Source organism: Mustela nigripes, chromosome 2 (assembly GCF_022355385.1).
Source record: "Mustela nigripes isolate SB6536 chromosome 2, MUSNIG.SB6536, whole genome shotgun sequence".
NCBI lineage: Eukaryota > Metazoa > Chordata > Mammalia > Carnivora > Mustelidae > Mustela > Mustela nigripes.
Genome location: NC_081558.1, coordinates 193,472,740 through 193,498,663, shown reverse-complemented (window position 1 = coordinate 193,498,663; position 25,924 = coordinate 193,472,740). Strand labels below are relative to the sequence as shown.

Sequence of the window (25,924 nt, the reverse complement as noted above, 5' to 3'; positions counted from 1 at the left end):
AGATATTGTGGGGCCTTCTAGACCACTGTAAGGCCTTTATCTTTAATCACGGATGAAATGGGAGCCAGTGGGAGCTGGGGGTAGGTATAACATAATCAAACTTACATTATAGAAGGATCACTCTGAACTACTTTGCATAAGGGTATTGCAATAATTCACACAACAGTATAAACTAGGGAAATCATAAAGGTGATAAAAATAGTCAGATTCTGGGTTGAAGCATATAAACTTGCCATTTGTGTGGCTCAAAAACAGTCCAAAATCAAAGGCTGAGTCAAGAGGATTTGTTCATGGATGGCCTAAGGGGTACTGGAGAAAGAAAGGAGTCCTTGTTGACTCCAAAATCATTGACCTAAGCCAAGGGTACAAGAGTTGTATTGAGATAAACAGTGCAGGAGGGGCAAGTTTATTGAGGGCTGAGGCGCAAAGGCAAGCAAGGATTCATCTTGGGACATGTTATGTACATGAAGCACCTATCAGACTCCAAGAAGAGATGTTCATTAAGCTGTTAGTTATACAAGTCTGCTGTCTGAGCTGGAACTATTAATTAGGGAGTCCTCTCACAACAACGGTGTTCAAAGCCAGGAGATCAAGGGTTCAAACATGCAGGAAATGAGTGTAAAGAAAGAAGAGTGGTGCTTCCTGGCTTACTCCTTTTTAAAAGTCTTCCCTGGGTCATTTTTCTTCTGACTTGTAAATACAAATACATGAATAATTTCACAATCTGGAATATTTTTTATTTTTAAAAATATTTTATTTTATTTTATTTATTTATTTGGCAGAGGGACCACAAGTAGGCAGAAAGGCAGACAAAGAGAGAGGGGGAAGCAGGCTCTCCGCTGAGCAGAGAGCCTGATCTGGGGCTCGATCCCAGGACCCAGATATCATGACCTGAGCTGAAGGCAGCGGCTTAACCCACTGAGCCACCCAGGTGCCCCTGCAATATTTTTTAAATATTTAGTTATGTATTTAATGAATTATCTGCTGAAGGGACCCAGGCTGTCCCAAAATGTGCCACAATGGCATATCGATTATTTTGAACTAAAGTTATTTAAGAAATATCCAGTGCAAGATGAATACTCTGACCCTCCTGTGTCTCCTGAAAGCGGGAAATAAATCTTCCAAGTGAAAGGTATCCTCCCTGTACCAAGAGGTAAAGAGACATCTTTATCACCAAAGATAGGGAATTCAGGAAAAGAAGCCTATATAAACAAACCTGGCTACTCTTACTAATTTACTAATGGGACCAAATTCTATTTAGAATTCCTTACTAATTGAAGCTTCTGAACGTACATTTACTTTGTCCTGTCAACTACTCACAGATTTATGTTTCTTTGTCCAAAAAATATAGAAGCTTGGTCTTGACATGCCTTGGTTATTTCTTTAGGTCTCAGTTTTATTATTGGGCCTCTGTGTGCACATTATTAAACTTTGTTTTTTTTCTCCTATTAATCTGTCTCATGTCAATTTAATTTTTAGACCAGCTAGACGAAAATTGAAGGGTCAACTTAATTTTTCCCTCTCCAACACTGCTTTAAAAATAATAAGATTGAATAATATCTGTACTATTGAAGAAAATTCAAAATAAAGAGCCATCACTTAATTTCGGGACTTCTGTATTAAACACAGATCATAGTCAAAAAACCCTACTGAAATTAGCCTAAACTACACACCCATATCAAAAGACAAGTGAATTATATTCCCTCAATAGCTGTTGCTCTGAGACATTTTCACATCCTATAATTATTTACATTTTTATATAACGTTCGTGCTGAATATCTGGTGAGAAGTATTATTCTTTCATTTCAGTTCCTCAACACTATGAGAATTCAGTATTTACATGCTGCAGTTATAAGCAAAAGCAAAACAAAAATTACCAACCTACCAACTTTGTTCTACTGTTTGCTTCCTTCCACACCTATTGCCCTCATTGTGTTTCAGTTGTTGCTCATGATATATACAGAAGTCACAGCTAGTTTATTGTTCTCGCCAACTTTCCTTCTGAGGAAAAAAAAAAAAGTATTTGTGAGCACTTTAGTATAAACACACACACACACACACACACACATAATATATAGTACATGTTACCTATATATATTTTATATATATGTGTGTGTCACAAATCTGTCATGAATCTCTCTCATTCTCTCACTCCCTCTCAAAGAAAGATAAAGCTTTTATTTATATATGATATTATAAACATTTATATATATATGTATTCATACATACAAAGTTTTTTTTTTTTTTTTAATCACCAAAAAAGTTCCTGAAATGTTCCTACCAGGTAGAGAAAAAACTGACCTGCTACAATTATCTCCCTAAAGCACTCCTGTGAGCACAATTACAAAGTGTTTTTGCCAACCACATCACAAACAATTATTAATGTACTAACTTTAGTTCCATGTTTTGAGCTGCTCCTGGTCCAGGTGTGGAGTGGGAACATGTTCTTTATGGAAACATCTCATTGGATCATCTGCTGACAAAGCATATTTTTAAAGCGTACCCATAATCACTCTAATTAGGCCATCAAATGTCAGGACTTGCTGTGTGAATTTGATTAATTCTAGCCATCTCTGTGGTGCAACCGAGGAGTGACCCCACCTTAGAAACAATTTCCTTATGCTATGCCCTTTCCCCTTCTACCTGTCCATACGGAAAAATTGTAAGGAAGGTTTGCAATGCTGCCCTTATAGGTCTGTGAAACTTCCTTTCAGCTGGGAGCCCAATCACATCCAAACCCTTTTATATGCCTTCCATACTATTGCCTTTTTACCTTTTGGAGACACTGAATTTAGAAACATAACTTGGAATATGTAATATGTAAGGTAGATTGTTTACATATCTCTAACTTCCACTAGATTGTGAGTAACTTATTTGCCCTATTTTGGTTCTCTCTAACGGACACAGTGTTCTCAACGCTCTAGCACAAATATTTGACAAAGTTATACAGAAGAGGGCATGTGAACACATCTGATCCTCCCTCCCCCATTCTTCCCCTTCTTCACCACAAAACAACTGATTGAAAAGAACAAAGAAAATAAAAAACAGGTTGAAAAGAACAAAGAAAATAAAAAACACGGGGATTTGTTTTCTTAATGAAAACATGCCTTATGTTGTTCACTAAGGGAAATTTTTAAAACTTAATTATCATTGTGCCTTTGAGGAAATACTATTGAATGGAGGTCACTGTGATGGTTATTCTTGGGTCTTGACTTGGCCAGACCATGGTGCCAATTGTTAGGTCAAACAGTAGACTAGATGTTGCTGGAAAGGTATTTTGTAGATGTGATTAATATTTACAATCTGTGGGGGTGCCTGGGTGAATCAGTGGGTTAAAGCCTCTGCCTTTGGCTCAAGTCATGGTACCAGGGTCCTGGGATCAAGCCCCGCATCGGGCTTTCTGTGCAGCAGGGAACCTGCTTCCCCCTCTCTCTCTGCCTGCCTCTCTGCCTACTTGTGATCTCTGTCTGTCAAATAAATAAAATCTTTAAAAAAAAATATTTAAATCAGCGGACTTTAACTAAAGGAGATTACTCTAAATAATGTGGGTGGGCCTTAATCAGTTGAAGGCCTTATGAACAAAAGTTGAGGTTTCTGGGAGTAGAATAAATACTATTTCCTCAAGATCATAACAGAAAACCTACCAATAGATTTTGGACTCACGACTGCAACTTCAACTCTTGCTTGAATTTTCAGCCTGCCAACTGGCTGCTCTACAGATTTCAGACTTACCAGCACCCACTATAGCATGAACCAATTCCTTAAAATAAATCTCTCTCTCCATAACGCATCTTATTGTTTCTGTTTCTCTGGAGAACCCTGACTAACAATGCATTTCAAAGTAGTTCTTTCTTTTATAATACTTCTGAACCTTTTGCTAATTGCATATACCATATTCTTAATTTTGTTACATGGAATAAGAGTCAGTGTTTATATACTACTTACTAATAGAAGTCAGTTTCTCTGTTAGTACAAAGAACAAAAGAGTTGTGAAAGGAACTAAACAACAATGGCACATGTCCTGCCAACCAGGGAAATTTTACACCAGAGGTTTCAAATATAAAGCTCTATTTGAGCCCAGATTGTGCCGCCTATCTAAATATTATACCCTATTCCCTAAGCTCGGAACATTTTCTTAAACTGTTTTATACAAATCAACAAATCTTAAGCAATTACCAATAAAGAGTCTGAGTAGTTTGATAGAAACATTTTCTTCTAAAAAAGATGTGCCACTTTTGGGGCATGGCAAGGGCAGGGAAGGAGGGTTTCAACAATTAATGCAACTTAAAATAGGGGGTTAGTGTGCCCAGTTTCCATTGCCTCATTCATCAGGAGAGTTTGTGTTGTGACTCTTGGAAGTCAGTTTTATTGCATGATGTAATGGAGAAAATAATGAAGATTACAAATTTTCTTTATGCTTATGTTTTCTTAACCACTGCCAGTTTATGGACATTTAAGAAGTTGAAGCAAAAAATGTAGATTTAGTTTCTTTTAATTTAGCCAGATGGTTAGGTCCAAGAAATTTCTGAAGAAATTTATTAAAATGTTTTTAGAATTAAAAAGTCTTAGATCCCACTTGGTAGACCTCCAATGGCCCTCAGAGGCTGCACACTTTTCCTCAATGTTACCTAACGGAACTCTCTCTGTCCACTATAAAAGCAAGGGTTTGGTATTTCAATTTAAACTTGACGTGTGGATCGAGACGACGGTATTTCAAACTGTTCTGTTTACAATGCTGAACTTCTCTGAGCTCAAAGGAATAACAGATTTTAAGGAGTTACACAGTTATTTAGTGGAAAATAAGTCCTGATTATGAAAGCAATTCATAGATTTTGGTGACTGAGTGAGTCGTGTTCTCTATGACTCTGGGATACCACCACAAGATATGTGTGATTATAGACCCCCTGACCTATTATGGAGGCTCATTTTCAAAACACACACACACACACACACACACACACACACACACTTGCCTTAAAACTTATTGTAAAACTACCATACCCATTAACACACAGTATTACTGAACACTGGAGTTAACTATGGAAAGGAATCAACTGTGAAAGGAAAAAAATACATATTAATGGGTAATTGTATCAGCTCTGCTTCCATCTTTCAGCATCCTAAAAAGGATCCTGCCTTGTAGACCAGTTCTTCTGGGCTTTTGTCATAAGGAATCAGGAAGAAAGAGAGCTGGGGGAAAGATCTGAAGTACACATCCAGGGCCGGAGAAGAGTTAAGGCATGTTTTGAAAGACAAATGCATTCAAGCAGCTATCTTATATGAGAACAGTGGATGAGAGCAAAAAGAGATATTTAAGATATGTTGTTATTTATCTACTTCACGGTGTGTGGGCTATGAGAATTTTTTAAGAGTTATTTCAAAATTAGGTTTCAGGTATTTACCTGTGTATTTGAATATGGCCCTGCTCTAAGACTGGACACAGATTTATAAATATCACACAAAATATTAATCTCAAGCTATAGAAATTTCTGGACAAATTCTTAGTAATGTTTGTGGCTACCTAGCTATTTTATGAAATTGTGGAGATAAAAGCTTTTATCAGTAAAATAATATCAATCAGATTGTTAGAAGTTTAGAACGATGAAAATACCCTCATATCTCCTAGAACAGTCCAGGGTGTAAATAACAATATTCTCTTTAAATCAACCAATGAGTAGCCATAGGTGACTATATAATTTTTTTTAACAAATAAAACTTATTGTATTGCTTTTGGAATTGCCTGTTTATAAATGTTTTAAAAAATCGCTTTGGATTGTAAATAAGCTATAATCACCAATATCAGTAATAAAAATAATACCGTAATTTTAAAAAATTAAAATATGCAGAGGAGAGGGTTGAAAACATCCTCCTAGGCCTAGAAGGCAGTGAAGAATCTGGTCAATCTACAGCTTGAACGATCAGTGCTTGAGAAATTTACATGTTTCAGCTGGAAAGTGTGAAAACTGGCTATCTTTTCACAAATCATTTTTAAAAGAAATGTCTTGTATTTTCCTGGTCTGAGGTATTAAAGCGCTTTCGTAAAACCTTAACATGGTGCCAATTAAAAACGTGGGAAAGATGCTCCTTTTTTTCAGAATGTTAGAAACGTACCTTTCCACATCTGTATTTGCTCAAAGATTAAGCTTTGTATGGCGGAAGCTCTGGAGTAGAAACATCTCAGTCACGCAAAGCTTGGACTCTCAAAGTTTCATTCATTCGGCCAACGTCCCTGGAGCCCCTCCTTTGTGCAAGACACTGTACTCAGTGCCAGGCTGGAACACCGGTTAACAGGAAGCAGCCCCTGCTCTGAGGGAGCTTCCGGCCTGGCCAGGGTACAGCCCAACTAGGAGTTCTAAAAAACAACCTAAAATATCACAAACCAGCTACACAGTGGACGTGCCTCTAATTACCACACGAGGATCAGTCCACAAATGCAAAGTCTCCCTTCCATCTGACACGGGTCGCCACCCCATCTCTCAAGAGCCGGGGCAGAGCTAGGTCTAGAACTCGTGGCCAGAGGTTGTCAGAGGACAGGTTGGCAAGGAGAGACCAGAGGGTAAGAGGAGGCCCAAGCACGGCCCCCGATGGCGATGCAGCAGGTAGGGCGGGAGGCTGGCGGGGGTCAGCTAGGCCTCCCACGTGGATCTCGACGGAGGAAGGTGGGCCGACGTTCTGTGGGCCTAGCCGTCGGACTGGAAGGGTCTACGCGCCTTTCGGCCCCGGTCTCAGGGGCCGGCTCTCGGCGAGGCCCCGCCCCTCCGGCTCCTCCCCTCCCACCCCCCAAGGCGCGCTAGCCCGTCCCGCGCGGCGCCAACCCTTTCCCGGGTCATCGCCCCTCCTCTCTTCCGGGCCGCGAGCCCCCCGCGCGTCTCCTCTGGGCTGTGCGCGCGAGCGCGCGAGCGCGCGCGCGTTCCCCTGCCTGCCTGCCCGCCCTCTCAGCGCGCGCTCCGTCGCCCGACGACGCGGGAGCCACAAGCTCAGAACTAGGCTCGCTGCGCTCGCTGTCGCCGAGCGCCGGCCCGCTGAGGCGGCGCCCTCGGTTCCCGGCCCGGAGACGGTCGGGACCGCCACATCTGCGGCCTCAGGGCGGCGGCGGCGGTGGTGAGGAGACCGGGCCGGGGGGAGGCGGACATGGTGGAACTGAGGGCACCGGGAGGAGGGTGGTCCCGGCGCCCCTGAGGCCACGTCGAAAGCTCGCGGCAGGCGGCGCGCCGGGGAAGGGGGAGGAGTGTGGGATCCAACCGGGTTGCATCGGCCCCGGCCCGGCGAGAAGGAAGGATTATGGACCGAGAGAGGTGACCTGAGAGGGTTTCCGCGGGACTTCTGTGGGTTGGGGACGGAGGAGACGCCGCCTCAAGGCGCCTGCCACGTTTACACCGCGCGTTACCCTCCGCTCGCGGTGGGCGACAACCTTGCGCCTACCCACCCGCCTTCCGCGTCGGTGTGTTTTCTGGAGCCGGGGACCCGGCTTGCTGTCCGGGGGGGTGGGGGTGTCACGCCCGAGGGGACCCCCGTCTTGGAACCCGGGACCACTCGGAGACTGGAATCGGCCCGGTGGCAGCGGACCGGCGGGCGAACGGGAAGGCGCACCCTGCGAGGGAGGCTGTTTGGGGGGGGAGGAGGGAAATGGGGCTCCACGGCCCTTCCCCCTTAACTCGGGGAAAACCGCGATTGCAGAAGTTGGACGCGCTTGCAGGCCGTTCTTTCCAGAGTGGGTGGAGATGTTTGATGCCTACTCACCTAGCACTCCTAGAACCCAGCGAGAGTGCTTAGCAGCAGGTTTTGATGGCTTACAAAGCCCCAAGTCTCGGCCCCGTGGGAAATCGCGTCTCCTCAGCGTCCGGAGAGCCTGCTTTGTAACGCCAGTGAGGCTGGTCAGGGGCTCCTCAGCCTCACGGCCGGGCTCCCCGCTTCCTCAGCCTTGGGAACGTCTGTCAGAAATACTTGTGTCTAGAAACGGTTGCGATTAGCCCTTCGTTACAGCACAGGGAAAAGTACAAAGTTATAAACTCCTGGAAGGTTGGGCTTGTTTTTCCTTTGGGTTTTACGCACGCCGCTGTGAGCAGGGGAGCCTGTGGAACAAAGTAGAACTTGAGGAGCCGCCGCCGCGGTGACTACGTCCCGGGATGACGTCACCGTGCGATATTTAAAATGGGAGCTTTTCGCTCCGAGTGTGGGTGGAGGAATTGTGGCCACTTACTCAAGACGCCTGAGGTCTTCTTGGCCCAGCTCGCTGCTAGTTTCTCCCTCTCCGACTTTATAACTCCCTCTTTTACCTTTCCACACTCTCAGAATTCTAACTGGTGGGAGTGGGTTAATTTTTCTGCTATTCCAGGCATCATTCCTTCAAACCGAAAAAAAAAAAAGTAATTCCATATGACTCATCTTGTGTTACAAGCAGTAGAAACCACTAAGTGGTTCTTTCCTTCCTTTCTTTTATTTTTTTGATATGAAACAGAACAAAACAAAAAGGAAAACAAAACCCTACACCGTAGACAAATTAAATGAATGAGGAGAATGATAAGAGTTAAGGATTCAGTACTCTTCTTTAGTGTGGTTCCTTGTTTTCTTTGGTGAGATGGAAGCTAATGTAGTTCCATCAGCAAGCAATTTTCATCCCATACTGTTTATGAAATTGCAGTGGGCTTTCTTTTCCATTATAAACGGGGTGGGATATAAATACGGCTTTATAAAGTGGAAAAGGCCCAACATTTTTCTTAGGAGGATGCCTCATAGCAGTTGTGGAAGACTGGGGTTGTATGTACCTCTGCAACTCTTATATGCAACCCAGTTCCTCTTGTCTGGTAGCTGGCCAGAGAAGGTGGATTTGGCATTCTAGGGTTCCAGGAGGAAGGTTTGGGTATCTTCCCATTGGAGATCAGAGTGGGTATGGCTGCCAGCACACCTCTGAGATGACTGTAGAATTTATTTCACAGTGAGATCCCTTGTTTGAATTTGCACAAGGAGTTAAGGAATCATTAGAAGAGACTTTAAGAGGTTTGAGAAAACAAATGTGTGAGAAAACAACTATCAGCTAGATTAGTTGGTTTTTATACTAAACACAGAAGCTGTATGTCTTTGATAATTGGCTCTGGAAAGGATGATATTGCTTAGTAAATGTAGCATCTGAATAACTCCCAAGTTACTTAAAGCAGCCAAATGAATGAGCTCATCACATAAAGACAGAATATACATCGAAACAATCCCAAGATAAGGTTTTTGCCTTTATGGATTAATCAATGGTAAGTCAGATCTGCCATTTAAAGAGTCTTGAGGCAGTTCTACAATGCAGCTGTATCTCTGATTATTTCTTTTGGTTTGATTTTTCTGTGGATGACCCTGAATTTCTACTCTTAAATGTTTTGATAGAGGCACTGTCTTGGGACATATCTTGTAGGTAAACATATCTCTGTTCTTGAAAGAATGTTTATAGAAGAAACTCAGTGCTGCATTTTTTTTCTTTATGTGTAACAGCTTTATTATTCAAATAGGATTCACATAGCATACAATTTACACATTTAAAATCTACAGTTCATTAGTTTTAGTATATTCAAAAAGTTACGTAGCCATCACCACAGTTAATTTTAGGGTATTTTCCTCACTCTAAAAAGAAACCCTGTGTTCATTGATGTCTCTCCTTTCCCCCCATAATTCCTGCCCCTAGGTCACTAACCTGCTTCCTGTTTTTGCCTGTTCTGGAAAACTCATATAAATGGAATCATACAATATTTGGTCTTTGTAACTGGTTTCTTTCCCTTAACATGGTGCATTCAAGGTTCACCTCTGTTGTCGCATGTATCAGTACATCATTCCTCTTTGTTGCTGAAGAATATTCCATATTCCATTGCATGTATATACCACATTTATCTGTTCATCAGTTGACAAATGTCAGTGTCCATCAGTTGTACATTGAATTTCTTCTACTTTTTGGCTGTTATGAATAATGCTGTGGACACTTGTATACTTGTTTTTGTGTAGAAATATGTTTTCATTTCTTTTGGGTATGTGGCTATGAGTGTAGAATTGATTGGTCTTTTAGTAACAAACTTTTTTTAGGAATTACCACTGTTTTCTATAGTAGCTATACAATATTGTGTTTTAAAATTCAAATTATTTCACAAAATTTTAAACTTAAATTATTGTAGCTAAACATTGACATTTTTTAAAAAGTATATAATGGTATCATTGTAGTGCTTCTCTTTGAGTGATATCTCTGATTTTATTTTGGCCAACCAGGAGCATTTTGGTGTGCGCTCTTTACTGAACTTCTTCACAAAGCTAAGTGATAAGGTTCTTAGACAGTATTATAGTAAGGTCTTTATGGCCTAAATTAGTGATTATTTGTTCCTTTTTCCAGATATGAGCCAATGAAACACAAGATAAAATTGAAAGAAGGGAGCTATGAAGGAGGGATATTTTGCAGAGCTTTTTCTTCCAGTTTTTGTCTTTTGGTTTTTTAAGAAAAACTGTTTTTCTTTGCAGGGAAAGATGAAGAACGAAATTGCTGCTGTTGTCTTCTTTTTCACAAGGCTCGTTCGAAAACATGACAAGTTGAAAAAAGAGGCAGTTGAGAGGTTTGCTGAGAAATTGACTCTTATACTTCAAGAAAAATATAAAAATCACTGGTATCCAGAAAAACCATCAAAAGGACAGGCCTACAGGTAAAAGATTAGATTGGACAGTTGGATTGGACTAAGAGGCTGATAGGTCCTGAAAATGAGTGCATGGCCAGAGGACTAAAGGGTGTCCAGTCCATTTCTTTCACAGTTTAACTATAACATACAGAATTCTGGGGTGTCTTTGGTATTTTCTTTCCTTATGCATTTTAAGATAGAAACATTTGTTGATGGAACCCTACTACCTAGACTTGGGATCACAATATTGTCAGCCCGTGGGAGTTAGTCTTGTGGTTGTAGTTTGGCTTCTGACTGAATGCATTTCTATATGTATCACAAGTACTTGAAGGTTTTCACAATTCTCGAGGACCCCTAAAACTTACCCATGAATGGGCATGGCAAGAGTTGAAAGAAATGAGTCTCTGTTTGTATAAATAGATTACATGTTATATGTTTTTGGAAAAAGTAAATTTTATGGCAAACAAGAACTAAGAATATTAGAAACCTAATGCATTGTTGACACAGAAATAATTTCATTTATACGATACATAATTCTTTTTTATTTTTTTTAAAGATTTTATTTATTTATTTGACAGACAGAGATCACAAGTAGGCGGAGAGGCAGACAGAGAGAGGGGAGGAAGCAGGCTCCCTGCTGAGCAGAGAGCCCCATGCGATGCGGGGCTCGATCCCAGGATCCCGGAATCATGACCTGAGCTGAAGGCAGAGGCTTTAACCCACTGAGCCACCCAGGCGCCCCTATACATAATTCTTTATGGTAGAAGCCACCGTAACTGTTTTCTTGATGAAGGTAATTTATTACAACCTACAAGTGGTAAATATTAGCTCTGCAGTTTGAGCTCAAGTCTAACTAACTGACCCTAAATTCTTATGGGCTTCTGCACACCACAGTTTGACCACTGCCCTGTCTCTGAGAGGCTAAGTAACTCTCACTAGCAGCTGTCTTTTTGTACTCTGGTTTATAAGTTACATTTATAGCTTAGAGTAAAGAAGAACAGGCTCCTGCAAAACATGTTCTGGCATGCTCATTCCCTAGTATTTATGTGATCACTGTGTTGAGAGCCTGGGTTCTGCTAAATACCTCAGCTGTCAAACCTTGCCCCATTTGTGGAGGTGGCCACCAAAAAAAATGAAAGTAAGACAGTTGTGACTAAAGAAATTCTTTTATTTATGCATATTGTTGCCCCCAAAGTTTCCTTCTCAATCAGCATTTCTGTGCTTTGATGTAAAAAGGACTTCCTTTCAGTCACTTAGCTCTTCCAAGTGCAAGATTATTCAGGGAGTAGTCTACAAAGGAAGTGAAAATATGTGTATTGGAAACAAAAGTTAAAGTTATTGATGTATTTTTCTCTTCATTTTTATCCAAGGATGTTTCATAGTAGATTGGAAAATGTGATGAATTAAAGTAGAAATGTGGATGTTCCATATAAAGCAGACTCAAGTTATTTTTTTATCTTTTCAGTTGATTCTCTTAATTTTTTTCCTGCACACTTTTATTTTTGATAGAGTGAGTGAACAGCTTTAGTAAGTTAGAGCTATTGAGGCTTTTTACACTGATGTGATTGACATTGGACAAAGGCTTCTGGAAGTGCCAAACCAACTTTTTACTATTACTGAGAAAAGAAGACACTGTCAAGTAAATGCTTAAAGGTCAGAGAGTGTACAGTTTCATTTCCATTAATTCTAAAAACTTGAGGAAAAAAATTAGCTAAACAGGATTAAATTGGCATATGATCAGAAATATCATTATTGAGTCATTTTGAAGCTGTCTTTGAAGTAGAAAACTATTAGACTTAATGATGGGTTGTTACTGTTATAAAAGTGAATAGAATATAGGATTAGCCAGAGTGAGACTCTTGAATCCATGTAGTAAGTTGGAAGTGTTCGTTTTCTTCTAAAAATTGTTTCTTCACAATATCTACAAATAAGGGCAATTTGGCAATATTATCAAGATCTGTAAAAATATTCCTACTCTTTGAACAGTAAGTTTCTAAAAATCTATTCTAGAAGTATAATTAGAAATGCAGATAAATATGTATGAATATGGATGTTTCTTACACTTTATAATTGCAAAAAATTGGAAAGAACTGTCAACATTAAGTAAATGATAGACTATTTTTATGCAGCTTTTAAAATCTTGTTTTTGAAGACTGCTTAATGGATAAGTAGTCACAGTATATAAGTTAAAAAAAACAGCACAAAAACATATAATATATGCAAATGAAGCAGAGTCTCTAAGCATCTTTATTTACATACATATTTTTTAAGCTTTGAGACTACATCACCCTTATTTTAGATAACAAAAACATGTACTTTTAAAAATCTATCTCCTTACCTATAACTGCTTTTGATCCTGGGGCATATGGGACTTTTGAATCAACTTACACAACACTAGAATTTGTAAACATAGACCATCTCAAAGAATGGGACAAATGGCATCTTACATGCTGTAAAATAATTTTTTTACTCTGAATTGCTTACTTGTTAGTGGTCATGATAAGATTAGCACAGACAAAATAGGATATTTAATGAAATAGACTTTGGAGTCCGGTGGTCCAGATAGTCACCACTTTATATTAGTGAAGTTAGGCAACTCTGCTTCCTTACTTTCTTACAATGGGGAAGTGATATGTAAATTATAGGATAATTGTTAAAATAAAAAGTTAATACATGTAAAGCACTTAAGAAACTGTCCATGGTATAGTAAAACTTCAGAAAGAGTTATTATTATTATTTAGAAATATGTATTAGCTGTTACTTACTGAGAACTTTTTCACTGTTCTAAATGAAAATTGAAATCAATAATAAAATTTAAAAAAAATTTTAAACAGCATGTTCTATTGATGTCATTGTATTTAATGTTATAATTACTATTTGTCAATAAACTTGTGTTGTCCATATTTGAGAGCTTTGCATCTGAGGAGAGGGTGAAACTACTTAATCTAAATTCACCCAATAAATAAGTAGTAGGATTAGTACCAAAACCTGGGTACTTTTGATTGATTTAGTAATTGTAGAAGCAGTAAATACTTCTATTGTAGCCACCATTTTTGTACGTAGGCAAAATGCTTACTTTAACATATACTTTTGCATTCATTCTGGGATTAGGTAGATTCCATTAGGTAGATGTGGTATTTCTTAGGTTTAAAAAATGGAACAGAGGCTCTGTTGGTTTAGGTATTTTATTTTTTCCCAATTATTTTAATGACTTTTTTTAATTAAAAAAACCCTTTGGTGACAAATAAGCCAGTAACACTTTGGATTAGATTTTAATCATAACTATGTGATATGAACGGTTCTGTATCTTGGACTGATTCTGTATTTATAGAACAATTAAAAGTGAGGATAGGGACACCGTTCTTAACACTATCTGGGATTTATAAGTAAGGAAATGACCAAAACATCACAAGAATTTCAAAATATTTCAAACATTGTTTAAGGTCTTTTGTTAGTTAGATTTTGTTACAGTAGCTTGGCCTATTAATACTTCTACCTTTAGAGCTCTGGGTAATTTCATGCAGCTTTAATGCTCATTGGTCTGTTAATATACATGTGAGCTTGAGTAGTTTTTGGCTAAAATGATGCAAAGCCAGTTCTTATGATTTCCCTGGGCTCGGATGAATGTCCTCTCTTTCGCCAGGCTGAGTAGTCTTACTGATGATGCTGCCTCTTTGCCTTCAGTTCACATTTATTATCTATTCAGGATAGATATGCCCCTGGGTCTCCATCAGGGTTTATTTGTTTTAAATTCACATTGGCAATACTAATAATATGACATGGTTTATGATTAAGATTCAGTTAAAGCTGTTAAAATTACTCTATTTCGTTGCAGATGCATTCGTGTCAATAAGTTTCAGAGAGTTGATCCTGATGTCCTGAAAGCCTGTGAGAACAGCTGCATATTGTACAGTGATCTAGGCTTACCAAAGGAACTCACTCTATGGGTGGATCCATGTGAGGTGTGCTGTCGGTGAGTTCTTGAGTGTGCCAGCTGAACGGATTACCATGCTGGAACTGATTTTATGAAAATCTCTCAGTTACTGCCTGTTTGTGTGTCTTTGTGGCCAGAAGCTGTTGTTTGGGCTTTTGTAATTGTGAATTTTGTAATCTGAAGGTGAAAGACTGGTTACATTCCTTTTTTAACAGCTAAAGAAACTTAAAAACTTAATTGGGTAGGGTTTTTCTAGGGCTCTGCCAAGAAGCTTTTTATAGACCAAGAAGTAGAATTCAGGTACCTAGACTTCTGTAGGTCAATTATTGTCTCTCGGTGGTGCACTTGTCTTTCTCCTCTTCAAGTTGGGAAAGAAGTTAAGCCTAAATAGTAATGGATAATAACAACTTTTGCTTGGTTTCTGTTTCTGTCTATTCTTGCTTCCCTCCCCCCTTTTGACTTTTAAGTGACCAAGTATTTTCATGGTCTTGTTTTTATAATGGAGATTTTTCTCATCTCCTAATGAGCAGAATTGTAAAAGGGGAGTGTTAGGTATGATATCTAATTGAATTTCATTCATTCTAAAAACATTCATTGTGGTATAGGCATTCTTAGTTGTGGGGTTTTAAAAAATGAAAGGACATTTTGCTGTCAGGTGTCCAAAGTATAATAAAGGAGAAGAAAGGATAAGCAGATTACAGCAGGGTGATTTATGCTGTGATAGAAATATGTACAAAATGCAGTGGTTGGTGGCACAAAGGAGAAAGTTACTGCTTCTGCTGGGAATTAGAAAAGACTACCTAGTGGAGTGATGCTAGAGCTGGATGGGGAAGGATGCAGTTGATTAGATGACAAGGTGGGAAAGACATTTTCAAGCGGGAAGAATACGATGAATAACAGATGAATGGAATCCCCTGCAAGTGATTTCCTACAGCTGTTCCTTTACAGTGTTTCTCTTTGGTTTTTAAGTACATTTCACCTGTTGACTACAGTAGAGATGCTTTTTGATGCAATCCTAGTATATTTCAAAGGTGGTCATAGCCTTTGACCTGATCTCCAACAATAAAAGTAGAGGTGGGGCGCCTGGGTGGCTCAGTGGGTTAAGCCACTGCCTTCGGCTCAGGTCATGATCTCAGGGTCCTGGGATCGAGTCCCGCATCGGGCTCTCTGCTCAGCGGGGACCCTGCTTCCTCCTCTCTCTCTCTCTGCCTGCCTCTCCAACTACTTGTGATTTCTCTCTGTCAAATAAATAAATAAAATCTTTAAAAAAATAAAAAATAAAATAAAATAAAAGTAGAGGTGATGATATGTCATGACAAAAATCCATAGTAATTCTTCCACTGAATCATTCTGGATCACCTTGGAGCTTCTTGGTATAAGCTGTTTGTGTAAGATTCTTGCTTTGGGAAACTGAGGTGCTAGATTAGTCAGCACTTCTTTCTCAGTTAGAAAAAAGTAGAGCAAGACATCTCAATTTTGGTCCGAGAACGTCAAACATTTTTAGATTTTGGGACTAATTTAGGACTAAGGTCATACTTCACAGACTTTGGCCACTGAACACCTACTGAAGACCTCAGTATATAAGCAATAGCTATCACAAAGTTACTATATTGAATTGCTTACTTTTTCATTAGGCCTGCATTTAGATCCTGACTCACTATTATTTAATACACAGTTCTTTAGTTATGTAGTTTTTCAGCCATAAAAAATTACAAGTAGTGTTTGAAAGGGGCTTTTTCATGTAGTTATAAAGCTACTGAAAGAATATCATGTAGTGGGGCGGTTGGGTGGCTTAGTCAGTTAAGTGCCTGCCTTCAGCTCGGGTCATGATCCCAGAATCCTGGGATCGAGCCCCCAGTCGGGCTTTCTCCTCAGTGGAGAGCCTGCTTCTTTCTCTCCTTCTGCCCGCCTCTCTGCCTACTTGTGTTCTCTATGTCTCTGTCAAATAAATAAATAAAATCTTAAAAAAAAAAATATCATGTAGTCTTATGTGGAGGCAGGAGCAAAAAAGCTAAAAAGGTGGCAAACTGTTATCATCCAGTCAAATAATGATTATTTAATATGATGATCTTAAATCATTATGAGTTGTTTCTATGTTCAAAGATGCTTAAGAAGTTGGGTAATTGTATAAACATTTTGGACAAATTTATTTGAAATGGCTTAAACTAAATCCTGGCACTAGAAGATAGAAACTTTAAATACACATTCTACTTAGGTGGATGCTTCATGACTTTAATGATTCCAGATAATGAATAATTATTGTGCTTTCATCATATTGATATATGAAAATCTTTGCATTCAGTACCTCTTAATAGTTTTACATAAAATTAAAATTTTGGTGAAAATTGGCTGTGATGTGAGAATTTTTACAGCTCAGAGAAATCACCTTCAGAATGTGGGGTACTCATTCTGAGATAATAGAACTCCAAAGAAAAAAAGGCATCCTAGCAATTGAGTAGAGGTCATTGTTGTAAGTTAACAGAGGAGATTGCAGTATTGATTAGTGCTTTGGGACCAAAACTGTAAAGATAAATATTCTGAAAATTAAAATAAAGCTGATATAGCAGTTACATAATTGAACAAATATCTGAGAGTCATTAATAATAACTTACTGGTACACTAGAGACTAAGCTTATAAAAAAATTGAAATGCACTCAAGGGAACATTCTTCATAGTATGATTGAGTTATTCCATCAGGATAAAATATTTGAAGTGTACAAAGAGTGTTATGTAGTTAGAAAGGTTATCACTTAGTGCACTATGTGAGGAGATATGGAATAGATAATACATTCTTCCCATAAAGAGAATGCCTGAGATAGGTTCTTAGCTTTCTTATTTGTCCAACATATTGTATACCTTTTTTTTGGAATTTCTAGAATTCTTTTCCTGATATAGAGCATTAGATACTATTGATTTGTTTCAAATTAACTAAATTGGACTTAATGTTTTAGCAGTGTGTAGTTGAAAAATGCAGTTTAAAAGTTGTCCATACTAATTCTAAGACATTAACTGCACATGCTAATGTTACAGTAATACAGTAAACCACTTCATTTACCATGAAAAGAATATTCATACCAAAATACTAGAAAGGGAAAGATGGAGAACCTAATTGAACTTGCATGTCAAAGAAATCTGAGTTAATAAAGTTTGACCTTCAATCATTTGATGTCTGTCCTTGATGTAGGTTTCTGTTCTACAAAGGTAGGGATTTTTCTCAAATTGCCTACCTTTCTGTTTTACTTGAATTTTGACTCTATTAATGGGCAAAACTGAAGGTAGGCCTAAACCCATTGTTAATATTGCTGACTTTATTAACATGTGAATTAATTAACATTTGTATTGAAATTTGTTCAGTCTTTAAACCGAGGGCAGGATGAAGTGGTATGTTTCATTGCTAAAACTCTGTGCTAAGTAAATTTGAAATTATAGTACAGGAGTTCTGTGTTGTGAAGAACTTGCCTAACCTGCTCAGTCATCTTATACTAGCATGAAGAATCACTAGTTGAAGACACACCAATATCCAGCCAGTTCCAGCTTTCTTGCCTAGCAGATAGGAAACTGTGGCCTAGAGACATTAAATGACTTGCCTCTTTTCACAGAGCTAGTTAGTGGGAGAGCCAGAACCAGAAAGATGTTCAGTGTTCTTTCTACCGTCTGTAGCAATTCCTTTTATGAGATAAACTGAAAAAGAATAGAAAAGGGAGTTATGTCCCATATTTAGGTAGCATTTATGGCCCCATTCAGCCTGCGTGAGAGTGGAAGACCGCACAACTATATAAAGAAGTAGAACTCACCTTTGAGGCTACATGATTTCCATAAAACTTTCAAAGGCTTTATTATAGTTTGGCCTTTTACTTTATTATACATATCCTGATTCAGAAATAATTTGAGACAAGATTTACTTAAAATGAAATTAATTGATATAGTTATTATTAACTCTGCTTTTCTATTAAGGTTGTTTTGGGGTTTTTTTTTTTTTTAAGCTTAAAATCATGTTGTCTAACTTTAATTACATATTGTGTAAGAACTAGTTAACAATTCATTTCTTTTGACCTAACTAGAAATTGTTTCATAGTGTTTATGTTGTGCAGTCTATCCAAATAGATTTGTGGGTTTCTCCTATACTCCAAATGAAAACTAGTTTTATGGGGCACCGAGTGGCTCAGTTGGTTAAGTGTCCAGCTCTTGATTTCAGCTCAGGTCGTCATCTATGCGGCATGAGGTCAAGCCTGCACTGGGCTATTCGCTGGGCATGGAACCTATTTATGATTCTCTCTCTCCTTCTCCCCTGCCCCCTCCATTCTGCTTCCGCTTTTGCCTATGTGCTCTTTTGCACAAGTGCTCGCAGGCTCTCTCTTTCTACTGGTTTTACTATTCATTATGCTATCTTCCCTCATTGCATAATTTATTTTCCTTTTTCTTTTAGTAGCCAACAGCCAAAGTTACATATTCTAATAATTATTTTTCTAGCTCAAGTCTCTAAAAGTATTTTGGCAGAATTAAAAAGCTCATTTTACTTTCTAAAAACAAAAATCAGGATGAGAAGTAAGCAGTTTTCCTAGCATGAGATAAGCAATATAATTCAAGTAAAACCCCTTTGTTTTCAACACTTGTTTTTCAGTTGCCACAGTTCTCATTTTTGTCAGTGTGGATACAGGCAAACCAGGTCCCTTTTTTATTTAATCATGGAGGTCAAAGGAAATGACTCGTTGATTTATGACTTGAATTACTAGCATCTACATTACAGTGGTTAGTTAAAAGCACAGGAGAAACTTTTACCGTACAACCAGTTTAATGATACATAAAAAATGTAAACTGAATTTCTCTTTGGTGTTTTAAGTAACTATTTTTGTTAAAATAGGAAAGTAGGAAAGAAAATTGGGAAAGAGAATGGAATCATTTTTATTTGTACTTAAATAAGGCAGGGGTAGAAAGTCGTGGGCTGCCTATTGGCATAGAATTGAGTTAAGATACTATATATGTTGGGTTATGTTCTGGGAGGGTTCCTTCTTTGCTTTGGACCAATGGCATGTCCAAGCCTGTTTGTTTTTATGGACAATATCTTGCTTTTGTTGATGGTACTTAAAGGTTTATGAGTTTGTTTGTTTTTTTAATCCTTAGGTATGGAGAGAAAAACAATGCATTCATTGTTGCGAGCTTTGAAAATGAGGATGAGAATAAGGATGAAATCTCCAAGAAAGTTACCAGGGCCCTTGATAAGGTTACCTCTGATTATCATTCAGGATCCTCTTCTTCAGATGAAGAAACAAGTAAGGAAGTAGAAGTGAAACCCAGTTCCATGACTGCGACCCCAAGCCCTGTGTACCAGGTAACCATGGAATGGCTTTCTATTAAATGTTGTGAGCAGGACTTGCCAGTTCATTCTAGGTAGTCCTGCTCATGTTGCCCAGGATTTCTGATTTGAGATTTTGAATGCCAATTCTTTTCCATATAAAAGGAAGCTATTCTTTAGAGATGTAATTGGGCATCTGAGTCACTTTATCAAGGGTCTGCTTTTACTACTCAGTTAAGTAGAATGAATACATTTTATTTATTTATAATAAATATATTTTAAAAAGTGTGGGAAAGACTAGAAAAAGTCATGGTGATGAAACATTCCTGATATTTTTAAATCTTTATTGTATTAAAAAGTAGGTATTGAGAGGCACCTGGGTGGCTCAGTGGGTTTAAGCCTCTGCCTTTGGCTCAGGTCTTGATTTCAGGGTCCTGGGATCAAGTCCCACTTTGGGCTCTCTGCTACTTGTGGTCTCTGTCAAATTAATAAAATCTTAAAAAAAAAAAAAAAAAAAAGATTCACATTAAAAAAAAAAGTAACTATTCAGTTTTTGTAGTCTTCGACACTTGTAATTCATACCATTGGGGTTAACTTTCTTTTCTCCACGATTAAAAAGAAACTTCACTGAATTATATATGAGTTAATTTTTCACTCAAGTTAAAACATTATCTCCTTTATTTCAACAGTTGAGGAGTTAGATAGCAACCAGGCTTACAAATTTGTCCACTTATTTATTATCTATACCCCATATACCAAAGAATATTTAATATACTTTTAAAAATTCTTAATATAGTACTCCTCTTTGGCAGAGAAGATAAGTCAAAAAAATGAAAGAAAGCTTTTTTTTTTTTAAAGATTTTATTTATTTATTTGACAGAGATCACAAGTAGGCAGAGAGGCAGGCAGAGATAGAGGGGGCAGCAGGCTTAGGATTTAATCCCCGGACTCTGGGATCATGTCCTGAGCCGAAAGCAGAGGCTTTAACCCACTGAGCCACCCAGGCGCCCCTGAAAGAAATCTTTTGAGTTGAGCCTTATTCCGTGCATGTACTTTTTTCTAATTTTGAGTATATTTTAAAATATATCTTTTTATTAATTTGGTCTTATTTAGACATACTGAAACATAACAGGTTCAAGGTAGGGTTGGATTTGGGCTTTAATAAGATTTTAAACCTTGGGGCGCCTGGGTGGCTCAGTTAAGCGTCTGTCTGCCTTCAACTCAGGTCATGATCCCAGACCCTGGGATCAGCCGGCACTGGGCTTCCTGCTCAGCGGGAAGCCTGCTTCTCCCTCTTCTACTCCCCCTGCTTCTGTTCCCTCTCTTGCTGTGTCTCTCTCTGTCAAAAATATAAGTAAAAACTTAAACAATAATAATAATAATTTAAACCTTAATGAGTAAGAAATGAGAGTTTCGAGTATGAGAAACTAAATCTTTATATTCACCGTACATTTATATAATGAACATGCTTTCAATACAACTTAATTTTTCATTTCTCTCTTTTTTTCATTTGTTGAATTATCTTTTTAGGCTTATGCGGAAGATTAGTCTGAGGATTATCATTTTTAGGAATATATGTGTATATATGTGCATATTGTAAGATACCAAGCACTTGTTGTAAACAACTTTAAACAGTGTAAAAGAGCATAATAACCAAGTCCTCCCTCACCACTCCCCAACCACCCATCCCGTCCTGTACATTTCCATGGACGTAGTCATTACCAGTTATTTTTGTATTCTTCCTAAAAGATTCTCTATATAGATAAGTAAACTTTATATTTGTATTTTAGGGATCATTTTTAAGATTTTTGTCATAAATTTTGGGCTTTTTTTTCTCTCTGCATAATGTGTTACAAACTCTAAATTACTGCTGTTAAATTGCCTATAATTCGTTCACATGTTGCAATTTTATCTCGGAATTTTATTGTTACTCAACAAAGCAAGAAAGTAAGTCTCAAACTGAATTGATTGCTGCTGATATTTTACAAGTAAATTGACCTTTAATTTTTAGATTTTCCTTTTAAATTGTATTTATTTCCCCCCATGTTGAGAAACTGTTGGGACAAAATTATAACAAAGGCATAGAAATTGAAATGTCTTTTGTGTGCTTTTAAAATAAAACATTTTTCCTTGACATTATTTTCACTAACAAAACATTTTATGACAGAAAAGCATGGCTGTTAAAAGCCATCATGTAGAAGGCTAGTGCAAGTGGCCCACTTTAATGTTTTCTTCCTGTCCATGTTTTCATCTTGAACCTAGCATTACTAAAAGGTTTAAAAAGGGGCTTATCAAAGTAAGGATACAAAATTCCTAGCTTGGGATCTTTGTTCTCTTAGGAGTCTGTTTTTTTAAAGGTACCCCCAGAGATTACTAATTAAAAAGTTTGTTATTTTCCCCCAAATTGATCTATAGATTCAACTACATATCAATCAAAATCCCAACAAGGTTTTTCTAGAAAGTGACAAATTGATTCTAAAATTTATAAAAAGGAGAATCAAGTTAGAGGCCTTATACTTATATAAAGCTATTATATCTATCAAGACAGTGTGGTAAAGATTTAAGATTTTATTTATCTATTTGACAGAGAGACACAGCAAGAGAGGGCAAGCAGGGGGAGTGGGAGCAGGAGAAGCAGGCTTCCTGCTGAGCAAGGAGCCCAATGCAGGGCTCGATCCCAGATCTCTGGAAAGCAGAGTCTTAACAAATGAGCCACCCAGGCACCCCCAGTGTAGTAAAGATTTAAAGACACAAATATATTAATGGAACAAAATAGCGCAGAAACAAACCTATATATGTAGTCTTTTTTTTTTTTTTTTTTTTAAGGAAAGTCTCAAAGCGGTTCAATAAGGAAAGTCTTCAAGAGCTGGTACAAACAATTGGATACTCTATACAAGAAAAGAAACAAACCTTAACTGCTACTTGACAGCATACACAAAAAATTTAATTTGAGATGGGTCATAGACCTAAACATAAAAGCTAACTCCGACACTTTGAGAAAATATTGAGAGATAGCTTTATTATTTGAGATAAACTAAGATTTCTTCCAGGGGATACAAAAAACACAAGAAAAGAACTTGATAAATTTGACTTTATCAAATTTTAAAATCTTTGCTCATCAAAACAAACCATTAGGAAAATGAATGGGCAAAACATAGACTGGAACAAAATATTCTCAATACATACATCAAAGAACTTGTTTCCAGAATATACTTTATAAATCATTCCTATAAATCAATAATAAAAGACAAACAACCCAATTAAAAATAACTGGGCAGAAGATGTGAATAAACACTGTACAAAATAAGTTATATAAATGTCCAGTAAATACATGAAAAGGTGCTTAGCCTTTTTTGTCATCTGGGAAATGCAAATTAAAACCATAGTGAAACACTACTTCTTCCAGAATGGCTAAAATTAAAGTCTGACACCACCGACTGTTGGCAAGGATATGAAGTAGCTAGATTCATAAACTGTTGGTGGGAATGTAAAATGGTACAGCCAATTTGGAAAACTCTGGCACTTATTACATATGCACCTACCCTGTTACTCAACAATTACACCCTTAAGTATTTAACAAGAGAAATGAAAATAAGTATTTCCGAAGTCATGTATTAGAATGTTTATAGCAGCTTTTTTCATAATAATAAAATGGAAAACAACCAAAATGTCCATTAACAGGTAAATGGGAGAAAAATTATGAGGTTTTCACACAGAATACTAGCAATAAGACAGGATGAACTAATAATAGACACACGATGGAAAGACCTCAAAAACATTTGATTGGGCAAAGAATTTTGCCATACACAAATGAACACATGCTAAATGATTCTATTTTTATGTGAAGTTAACGAACAGGGAAAACTCGGTCTGGTGATAGAAATCAGAACAGTGGTTGATTTGGGGGTATGAAGATTAACTGGAAGGGGTATTTTAGGCTCCAGAATTTTGTCTTCTGATAGGTTTGTTGTTGTTGTTGTTGTTTTAATAAAGATTTTATTTTTAAGTAATCTGTACACCCAAAGTGGGGCTTGAACTCACAACCCCAAGATTAAAAGTCGCATACTCCTCTCACTGAGCCAGGCAGGCATCCTTCTTTCTGACAGTTTTAAAACCTTTTCAGCATCCTAGTATAAAAAGAAATGAAAACCATTTCACTTTGCTACCTGTTTGTAGTATAGGTCAATTATTAGTTGGAACTCTAAATTTTTCCTTATTTTTTTATTATTTTATATAATCAAGGATTAACTATACTAAGGTTATTCATTAAAGTGTTGTTTTATTTGTTGTGCATTGTTTTTTAGTAGTAACACACTGAAAACAGCCTAACTGTTCCATCAGTAGGACACTAGTTAATTTAGTTACGGCATATTCCTTGCATTACATTTGGCTGTAGAATAATGAAAAAGGGCCTTATGTATTGATAGGAATATCTCCAAGATATATTTATCAAGGGCAAAAAGGAGTAAACAAAATTGTATGTGCATGTTTTTTAAAATGTGTGCATTGATGTACACCCACGTATACGCATGAAATATTTCTAAGTGTATACACACAAAAAAATAATAATTAGTGTCAGTTGCCTCTGAGAGGGTAATCAGATAAAGGGGACTTTTTACTGTATATACTTTTATATACCTTTTGTATTGTCTATGATATGAATACAGTTTTATATAAAATACAAATTTTAAAAGAGCAGATTAGAAACCAGAGAATTCAGAAACTCATAGTCACATGGTATAGCATTCTGAGCAAGAGGGTCCAAAACTGCTAATAACTTTTTGAATAATGTGAACTTATGTCCCATAAGACTTAGGGGATAATCTAAGACTGTTGTTCCCAAACACAAATTGGCTACATCAGAATCACCACCTACACTGTGAAGTTAATGAATACTTGTGGTCAGAATACTTGGCCTCTTTTTTAAAAATTTTTGTTATTCTTACTGTTCAGTAGACCAGGGCTAGGGCATGAATATTCTGTGTTTTAAAAGCCTCTTAGGTGTCTCCTTATTAACCAGCCAGCTGTGGAAACTACTGGTCTAAAACGTGTGTCCTAAGAAAATAATAATAATAAAAAAAATAAAGCATGATTGTCCTTTCAAGCTTCCATTCATTTCTGTTTTGATCTTTTCTGCTTGTTTTGAGTTTATTCATTTTCATTCATTCAGAAAACTAATCGGTCACTTACTACATATGAAGTTTTTAATATACTTAGATCTAACCATAGGAATGTCACTTAGATCTACTCTTAAGGGTATGGCTGAGTGATTTTGTTTTTCTTTAATGGTAATCTGGAAATTCACCTTGTTTTTACATATAATGTGACTGATTTTTCCTTTGAATTAATAACTTAATTGTTTTCTCTTTCATGCAGATTTCAGAATTGATGTTCCCACCTCTTCCATTGTGGCACCCTTTGCCCAGAAAAAAGCCAGGAATGTACCGAGGGAATGGTCATCAGAATCACTATCCTCCTCCAATTCCATTTGGTTATCCAAATCAGGGAAGAAAGAATAAACCTTATCGCCCAATTCCAGTAACATGGGTACCTCCTCCTGGAATGCATTGTGACCGGAATCACTGGATTAATCCTCACATGTTAGCACCTCATTAGCTGCTTTTGATTCTGTTGGTGTCAGTGTTGAGAGAAGGTAGAATAAGGCTGACCACATTAAAAGTTAAAAGTTCATACTCATAGTAGTAAAGTTAGATGGGCCAAACCGTCAAACTTATTTTTATAGAAAAGTTATTGATAATAATCTTTCTTAAAAAATATATATGCACTTTAGATATATTGATATAGTTTGAGAAACTTTATTAAAGTTAGTCAAGTGCCTGAGTTTTTAATATTGGACTTGAGTATTTATATATTGTGCATCAACTCTGTTGGATACGATAACACTGTAGCAGCAGACGATCTGTTCTAGCACCTTTGAGCATTTACTTTATGGAGAGTATGTAAGTTATTTATACACAGGAAATCTATTTTATGTCATTGTTTAGAAGAATTGCGTGAAATCATGTAGTTGCAAATAAAAAGTAGTTTGAGGCATGACAATGT

The 25,924-nt window shown here is 37.5% G+C and overlaps 1 protein-coding gene and 1 long non-coding RNA gene across 4 annotated transcripts; one reads left to right on the top strand and one right to left on the bottom strand.

Annotated features, from left to right (window-relative positions):
• Positions 1 to 785: 785 nt before the first annotated feature.
• LOC132012317 (uncharacterized) lies at positions 786 to 9,055 on the bottom strand. 2 transcript variants are annotated; one of them, XR_009402585.1, is made up of 4 exons: positions 7,741 to 9,055; positions 2,393 to 2,473; positions 1,882 to 2,001; positions 786 to 1,141 (listed from the first exon to the last, which is right to left on the bottom strand). It is a non-coding gene; the product is annotated as an uncharacterized LOC132012317 (long non-coding RNA). The 2 variants fall into 2 exon arrangements; XR_009402584.1 differs by having other exon boundaries at positions 1,886 to 2,001.
• On the top strand, positions 6,852 to 25,921 carry BTG3 (BTG anti-proliferation factor 3). Of its 2 annotated transcripts, none has more exons than XM_059392176.1 (5): positions 6,852 to 7,101; positions 10,483 to 10,661; positions 14,470 to 14,607; positions 19,690 to 19,897; positions 25,238 to 25,921. In XM_059392176.1, the coding sequence occupies exons 2-5, from the start codon at positions 10,489 to 10,491 to the stop codon at positions 25,475 to 25,477; spliced, it is 759 nt and encodes a 252-aa protein (XP_059248159.1). In that variant the 5' UTR covers positions 6,852 to 7,101; positions 10,483 to 10,488; the 3' UTR covers positions 25,478 to 25,921. The 2 variants fall into 2 exon arrangements, with proteins under 2 accessions (XP_059248159.1, XP_059248160.1); XM_059392177.1 differs by lacking the exon at positions 6,852 to 7,101 and adding an exon at positions 7,200 to 7,295.
• The last annotated feature ends 3 nt before the right edge of the window (positions 25,922 to 25,924 follow it).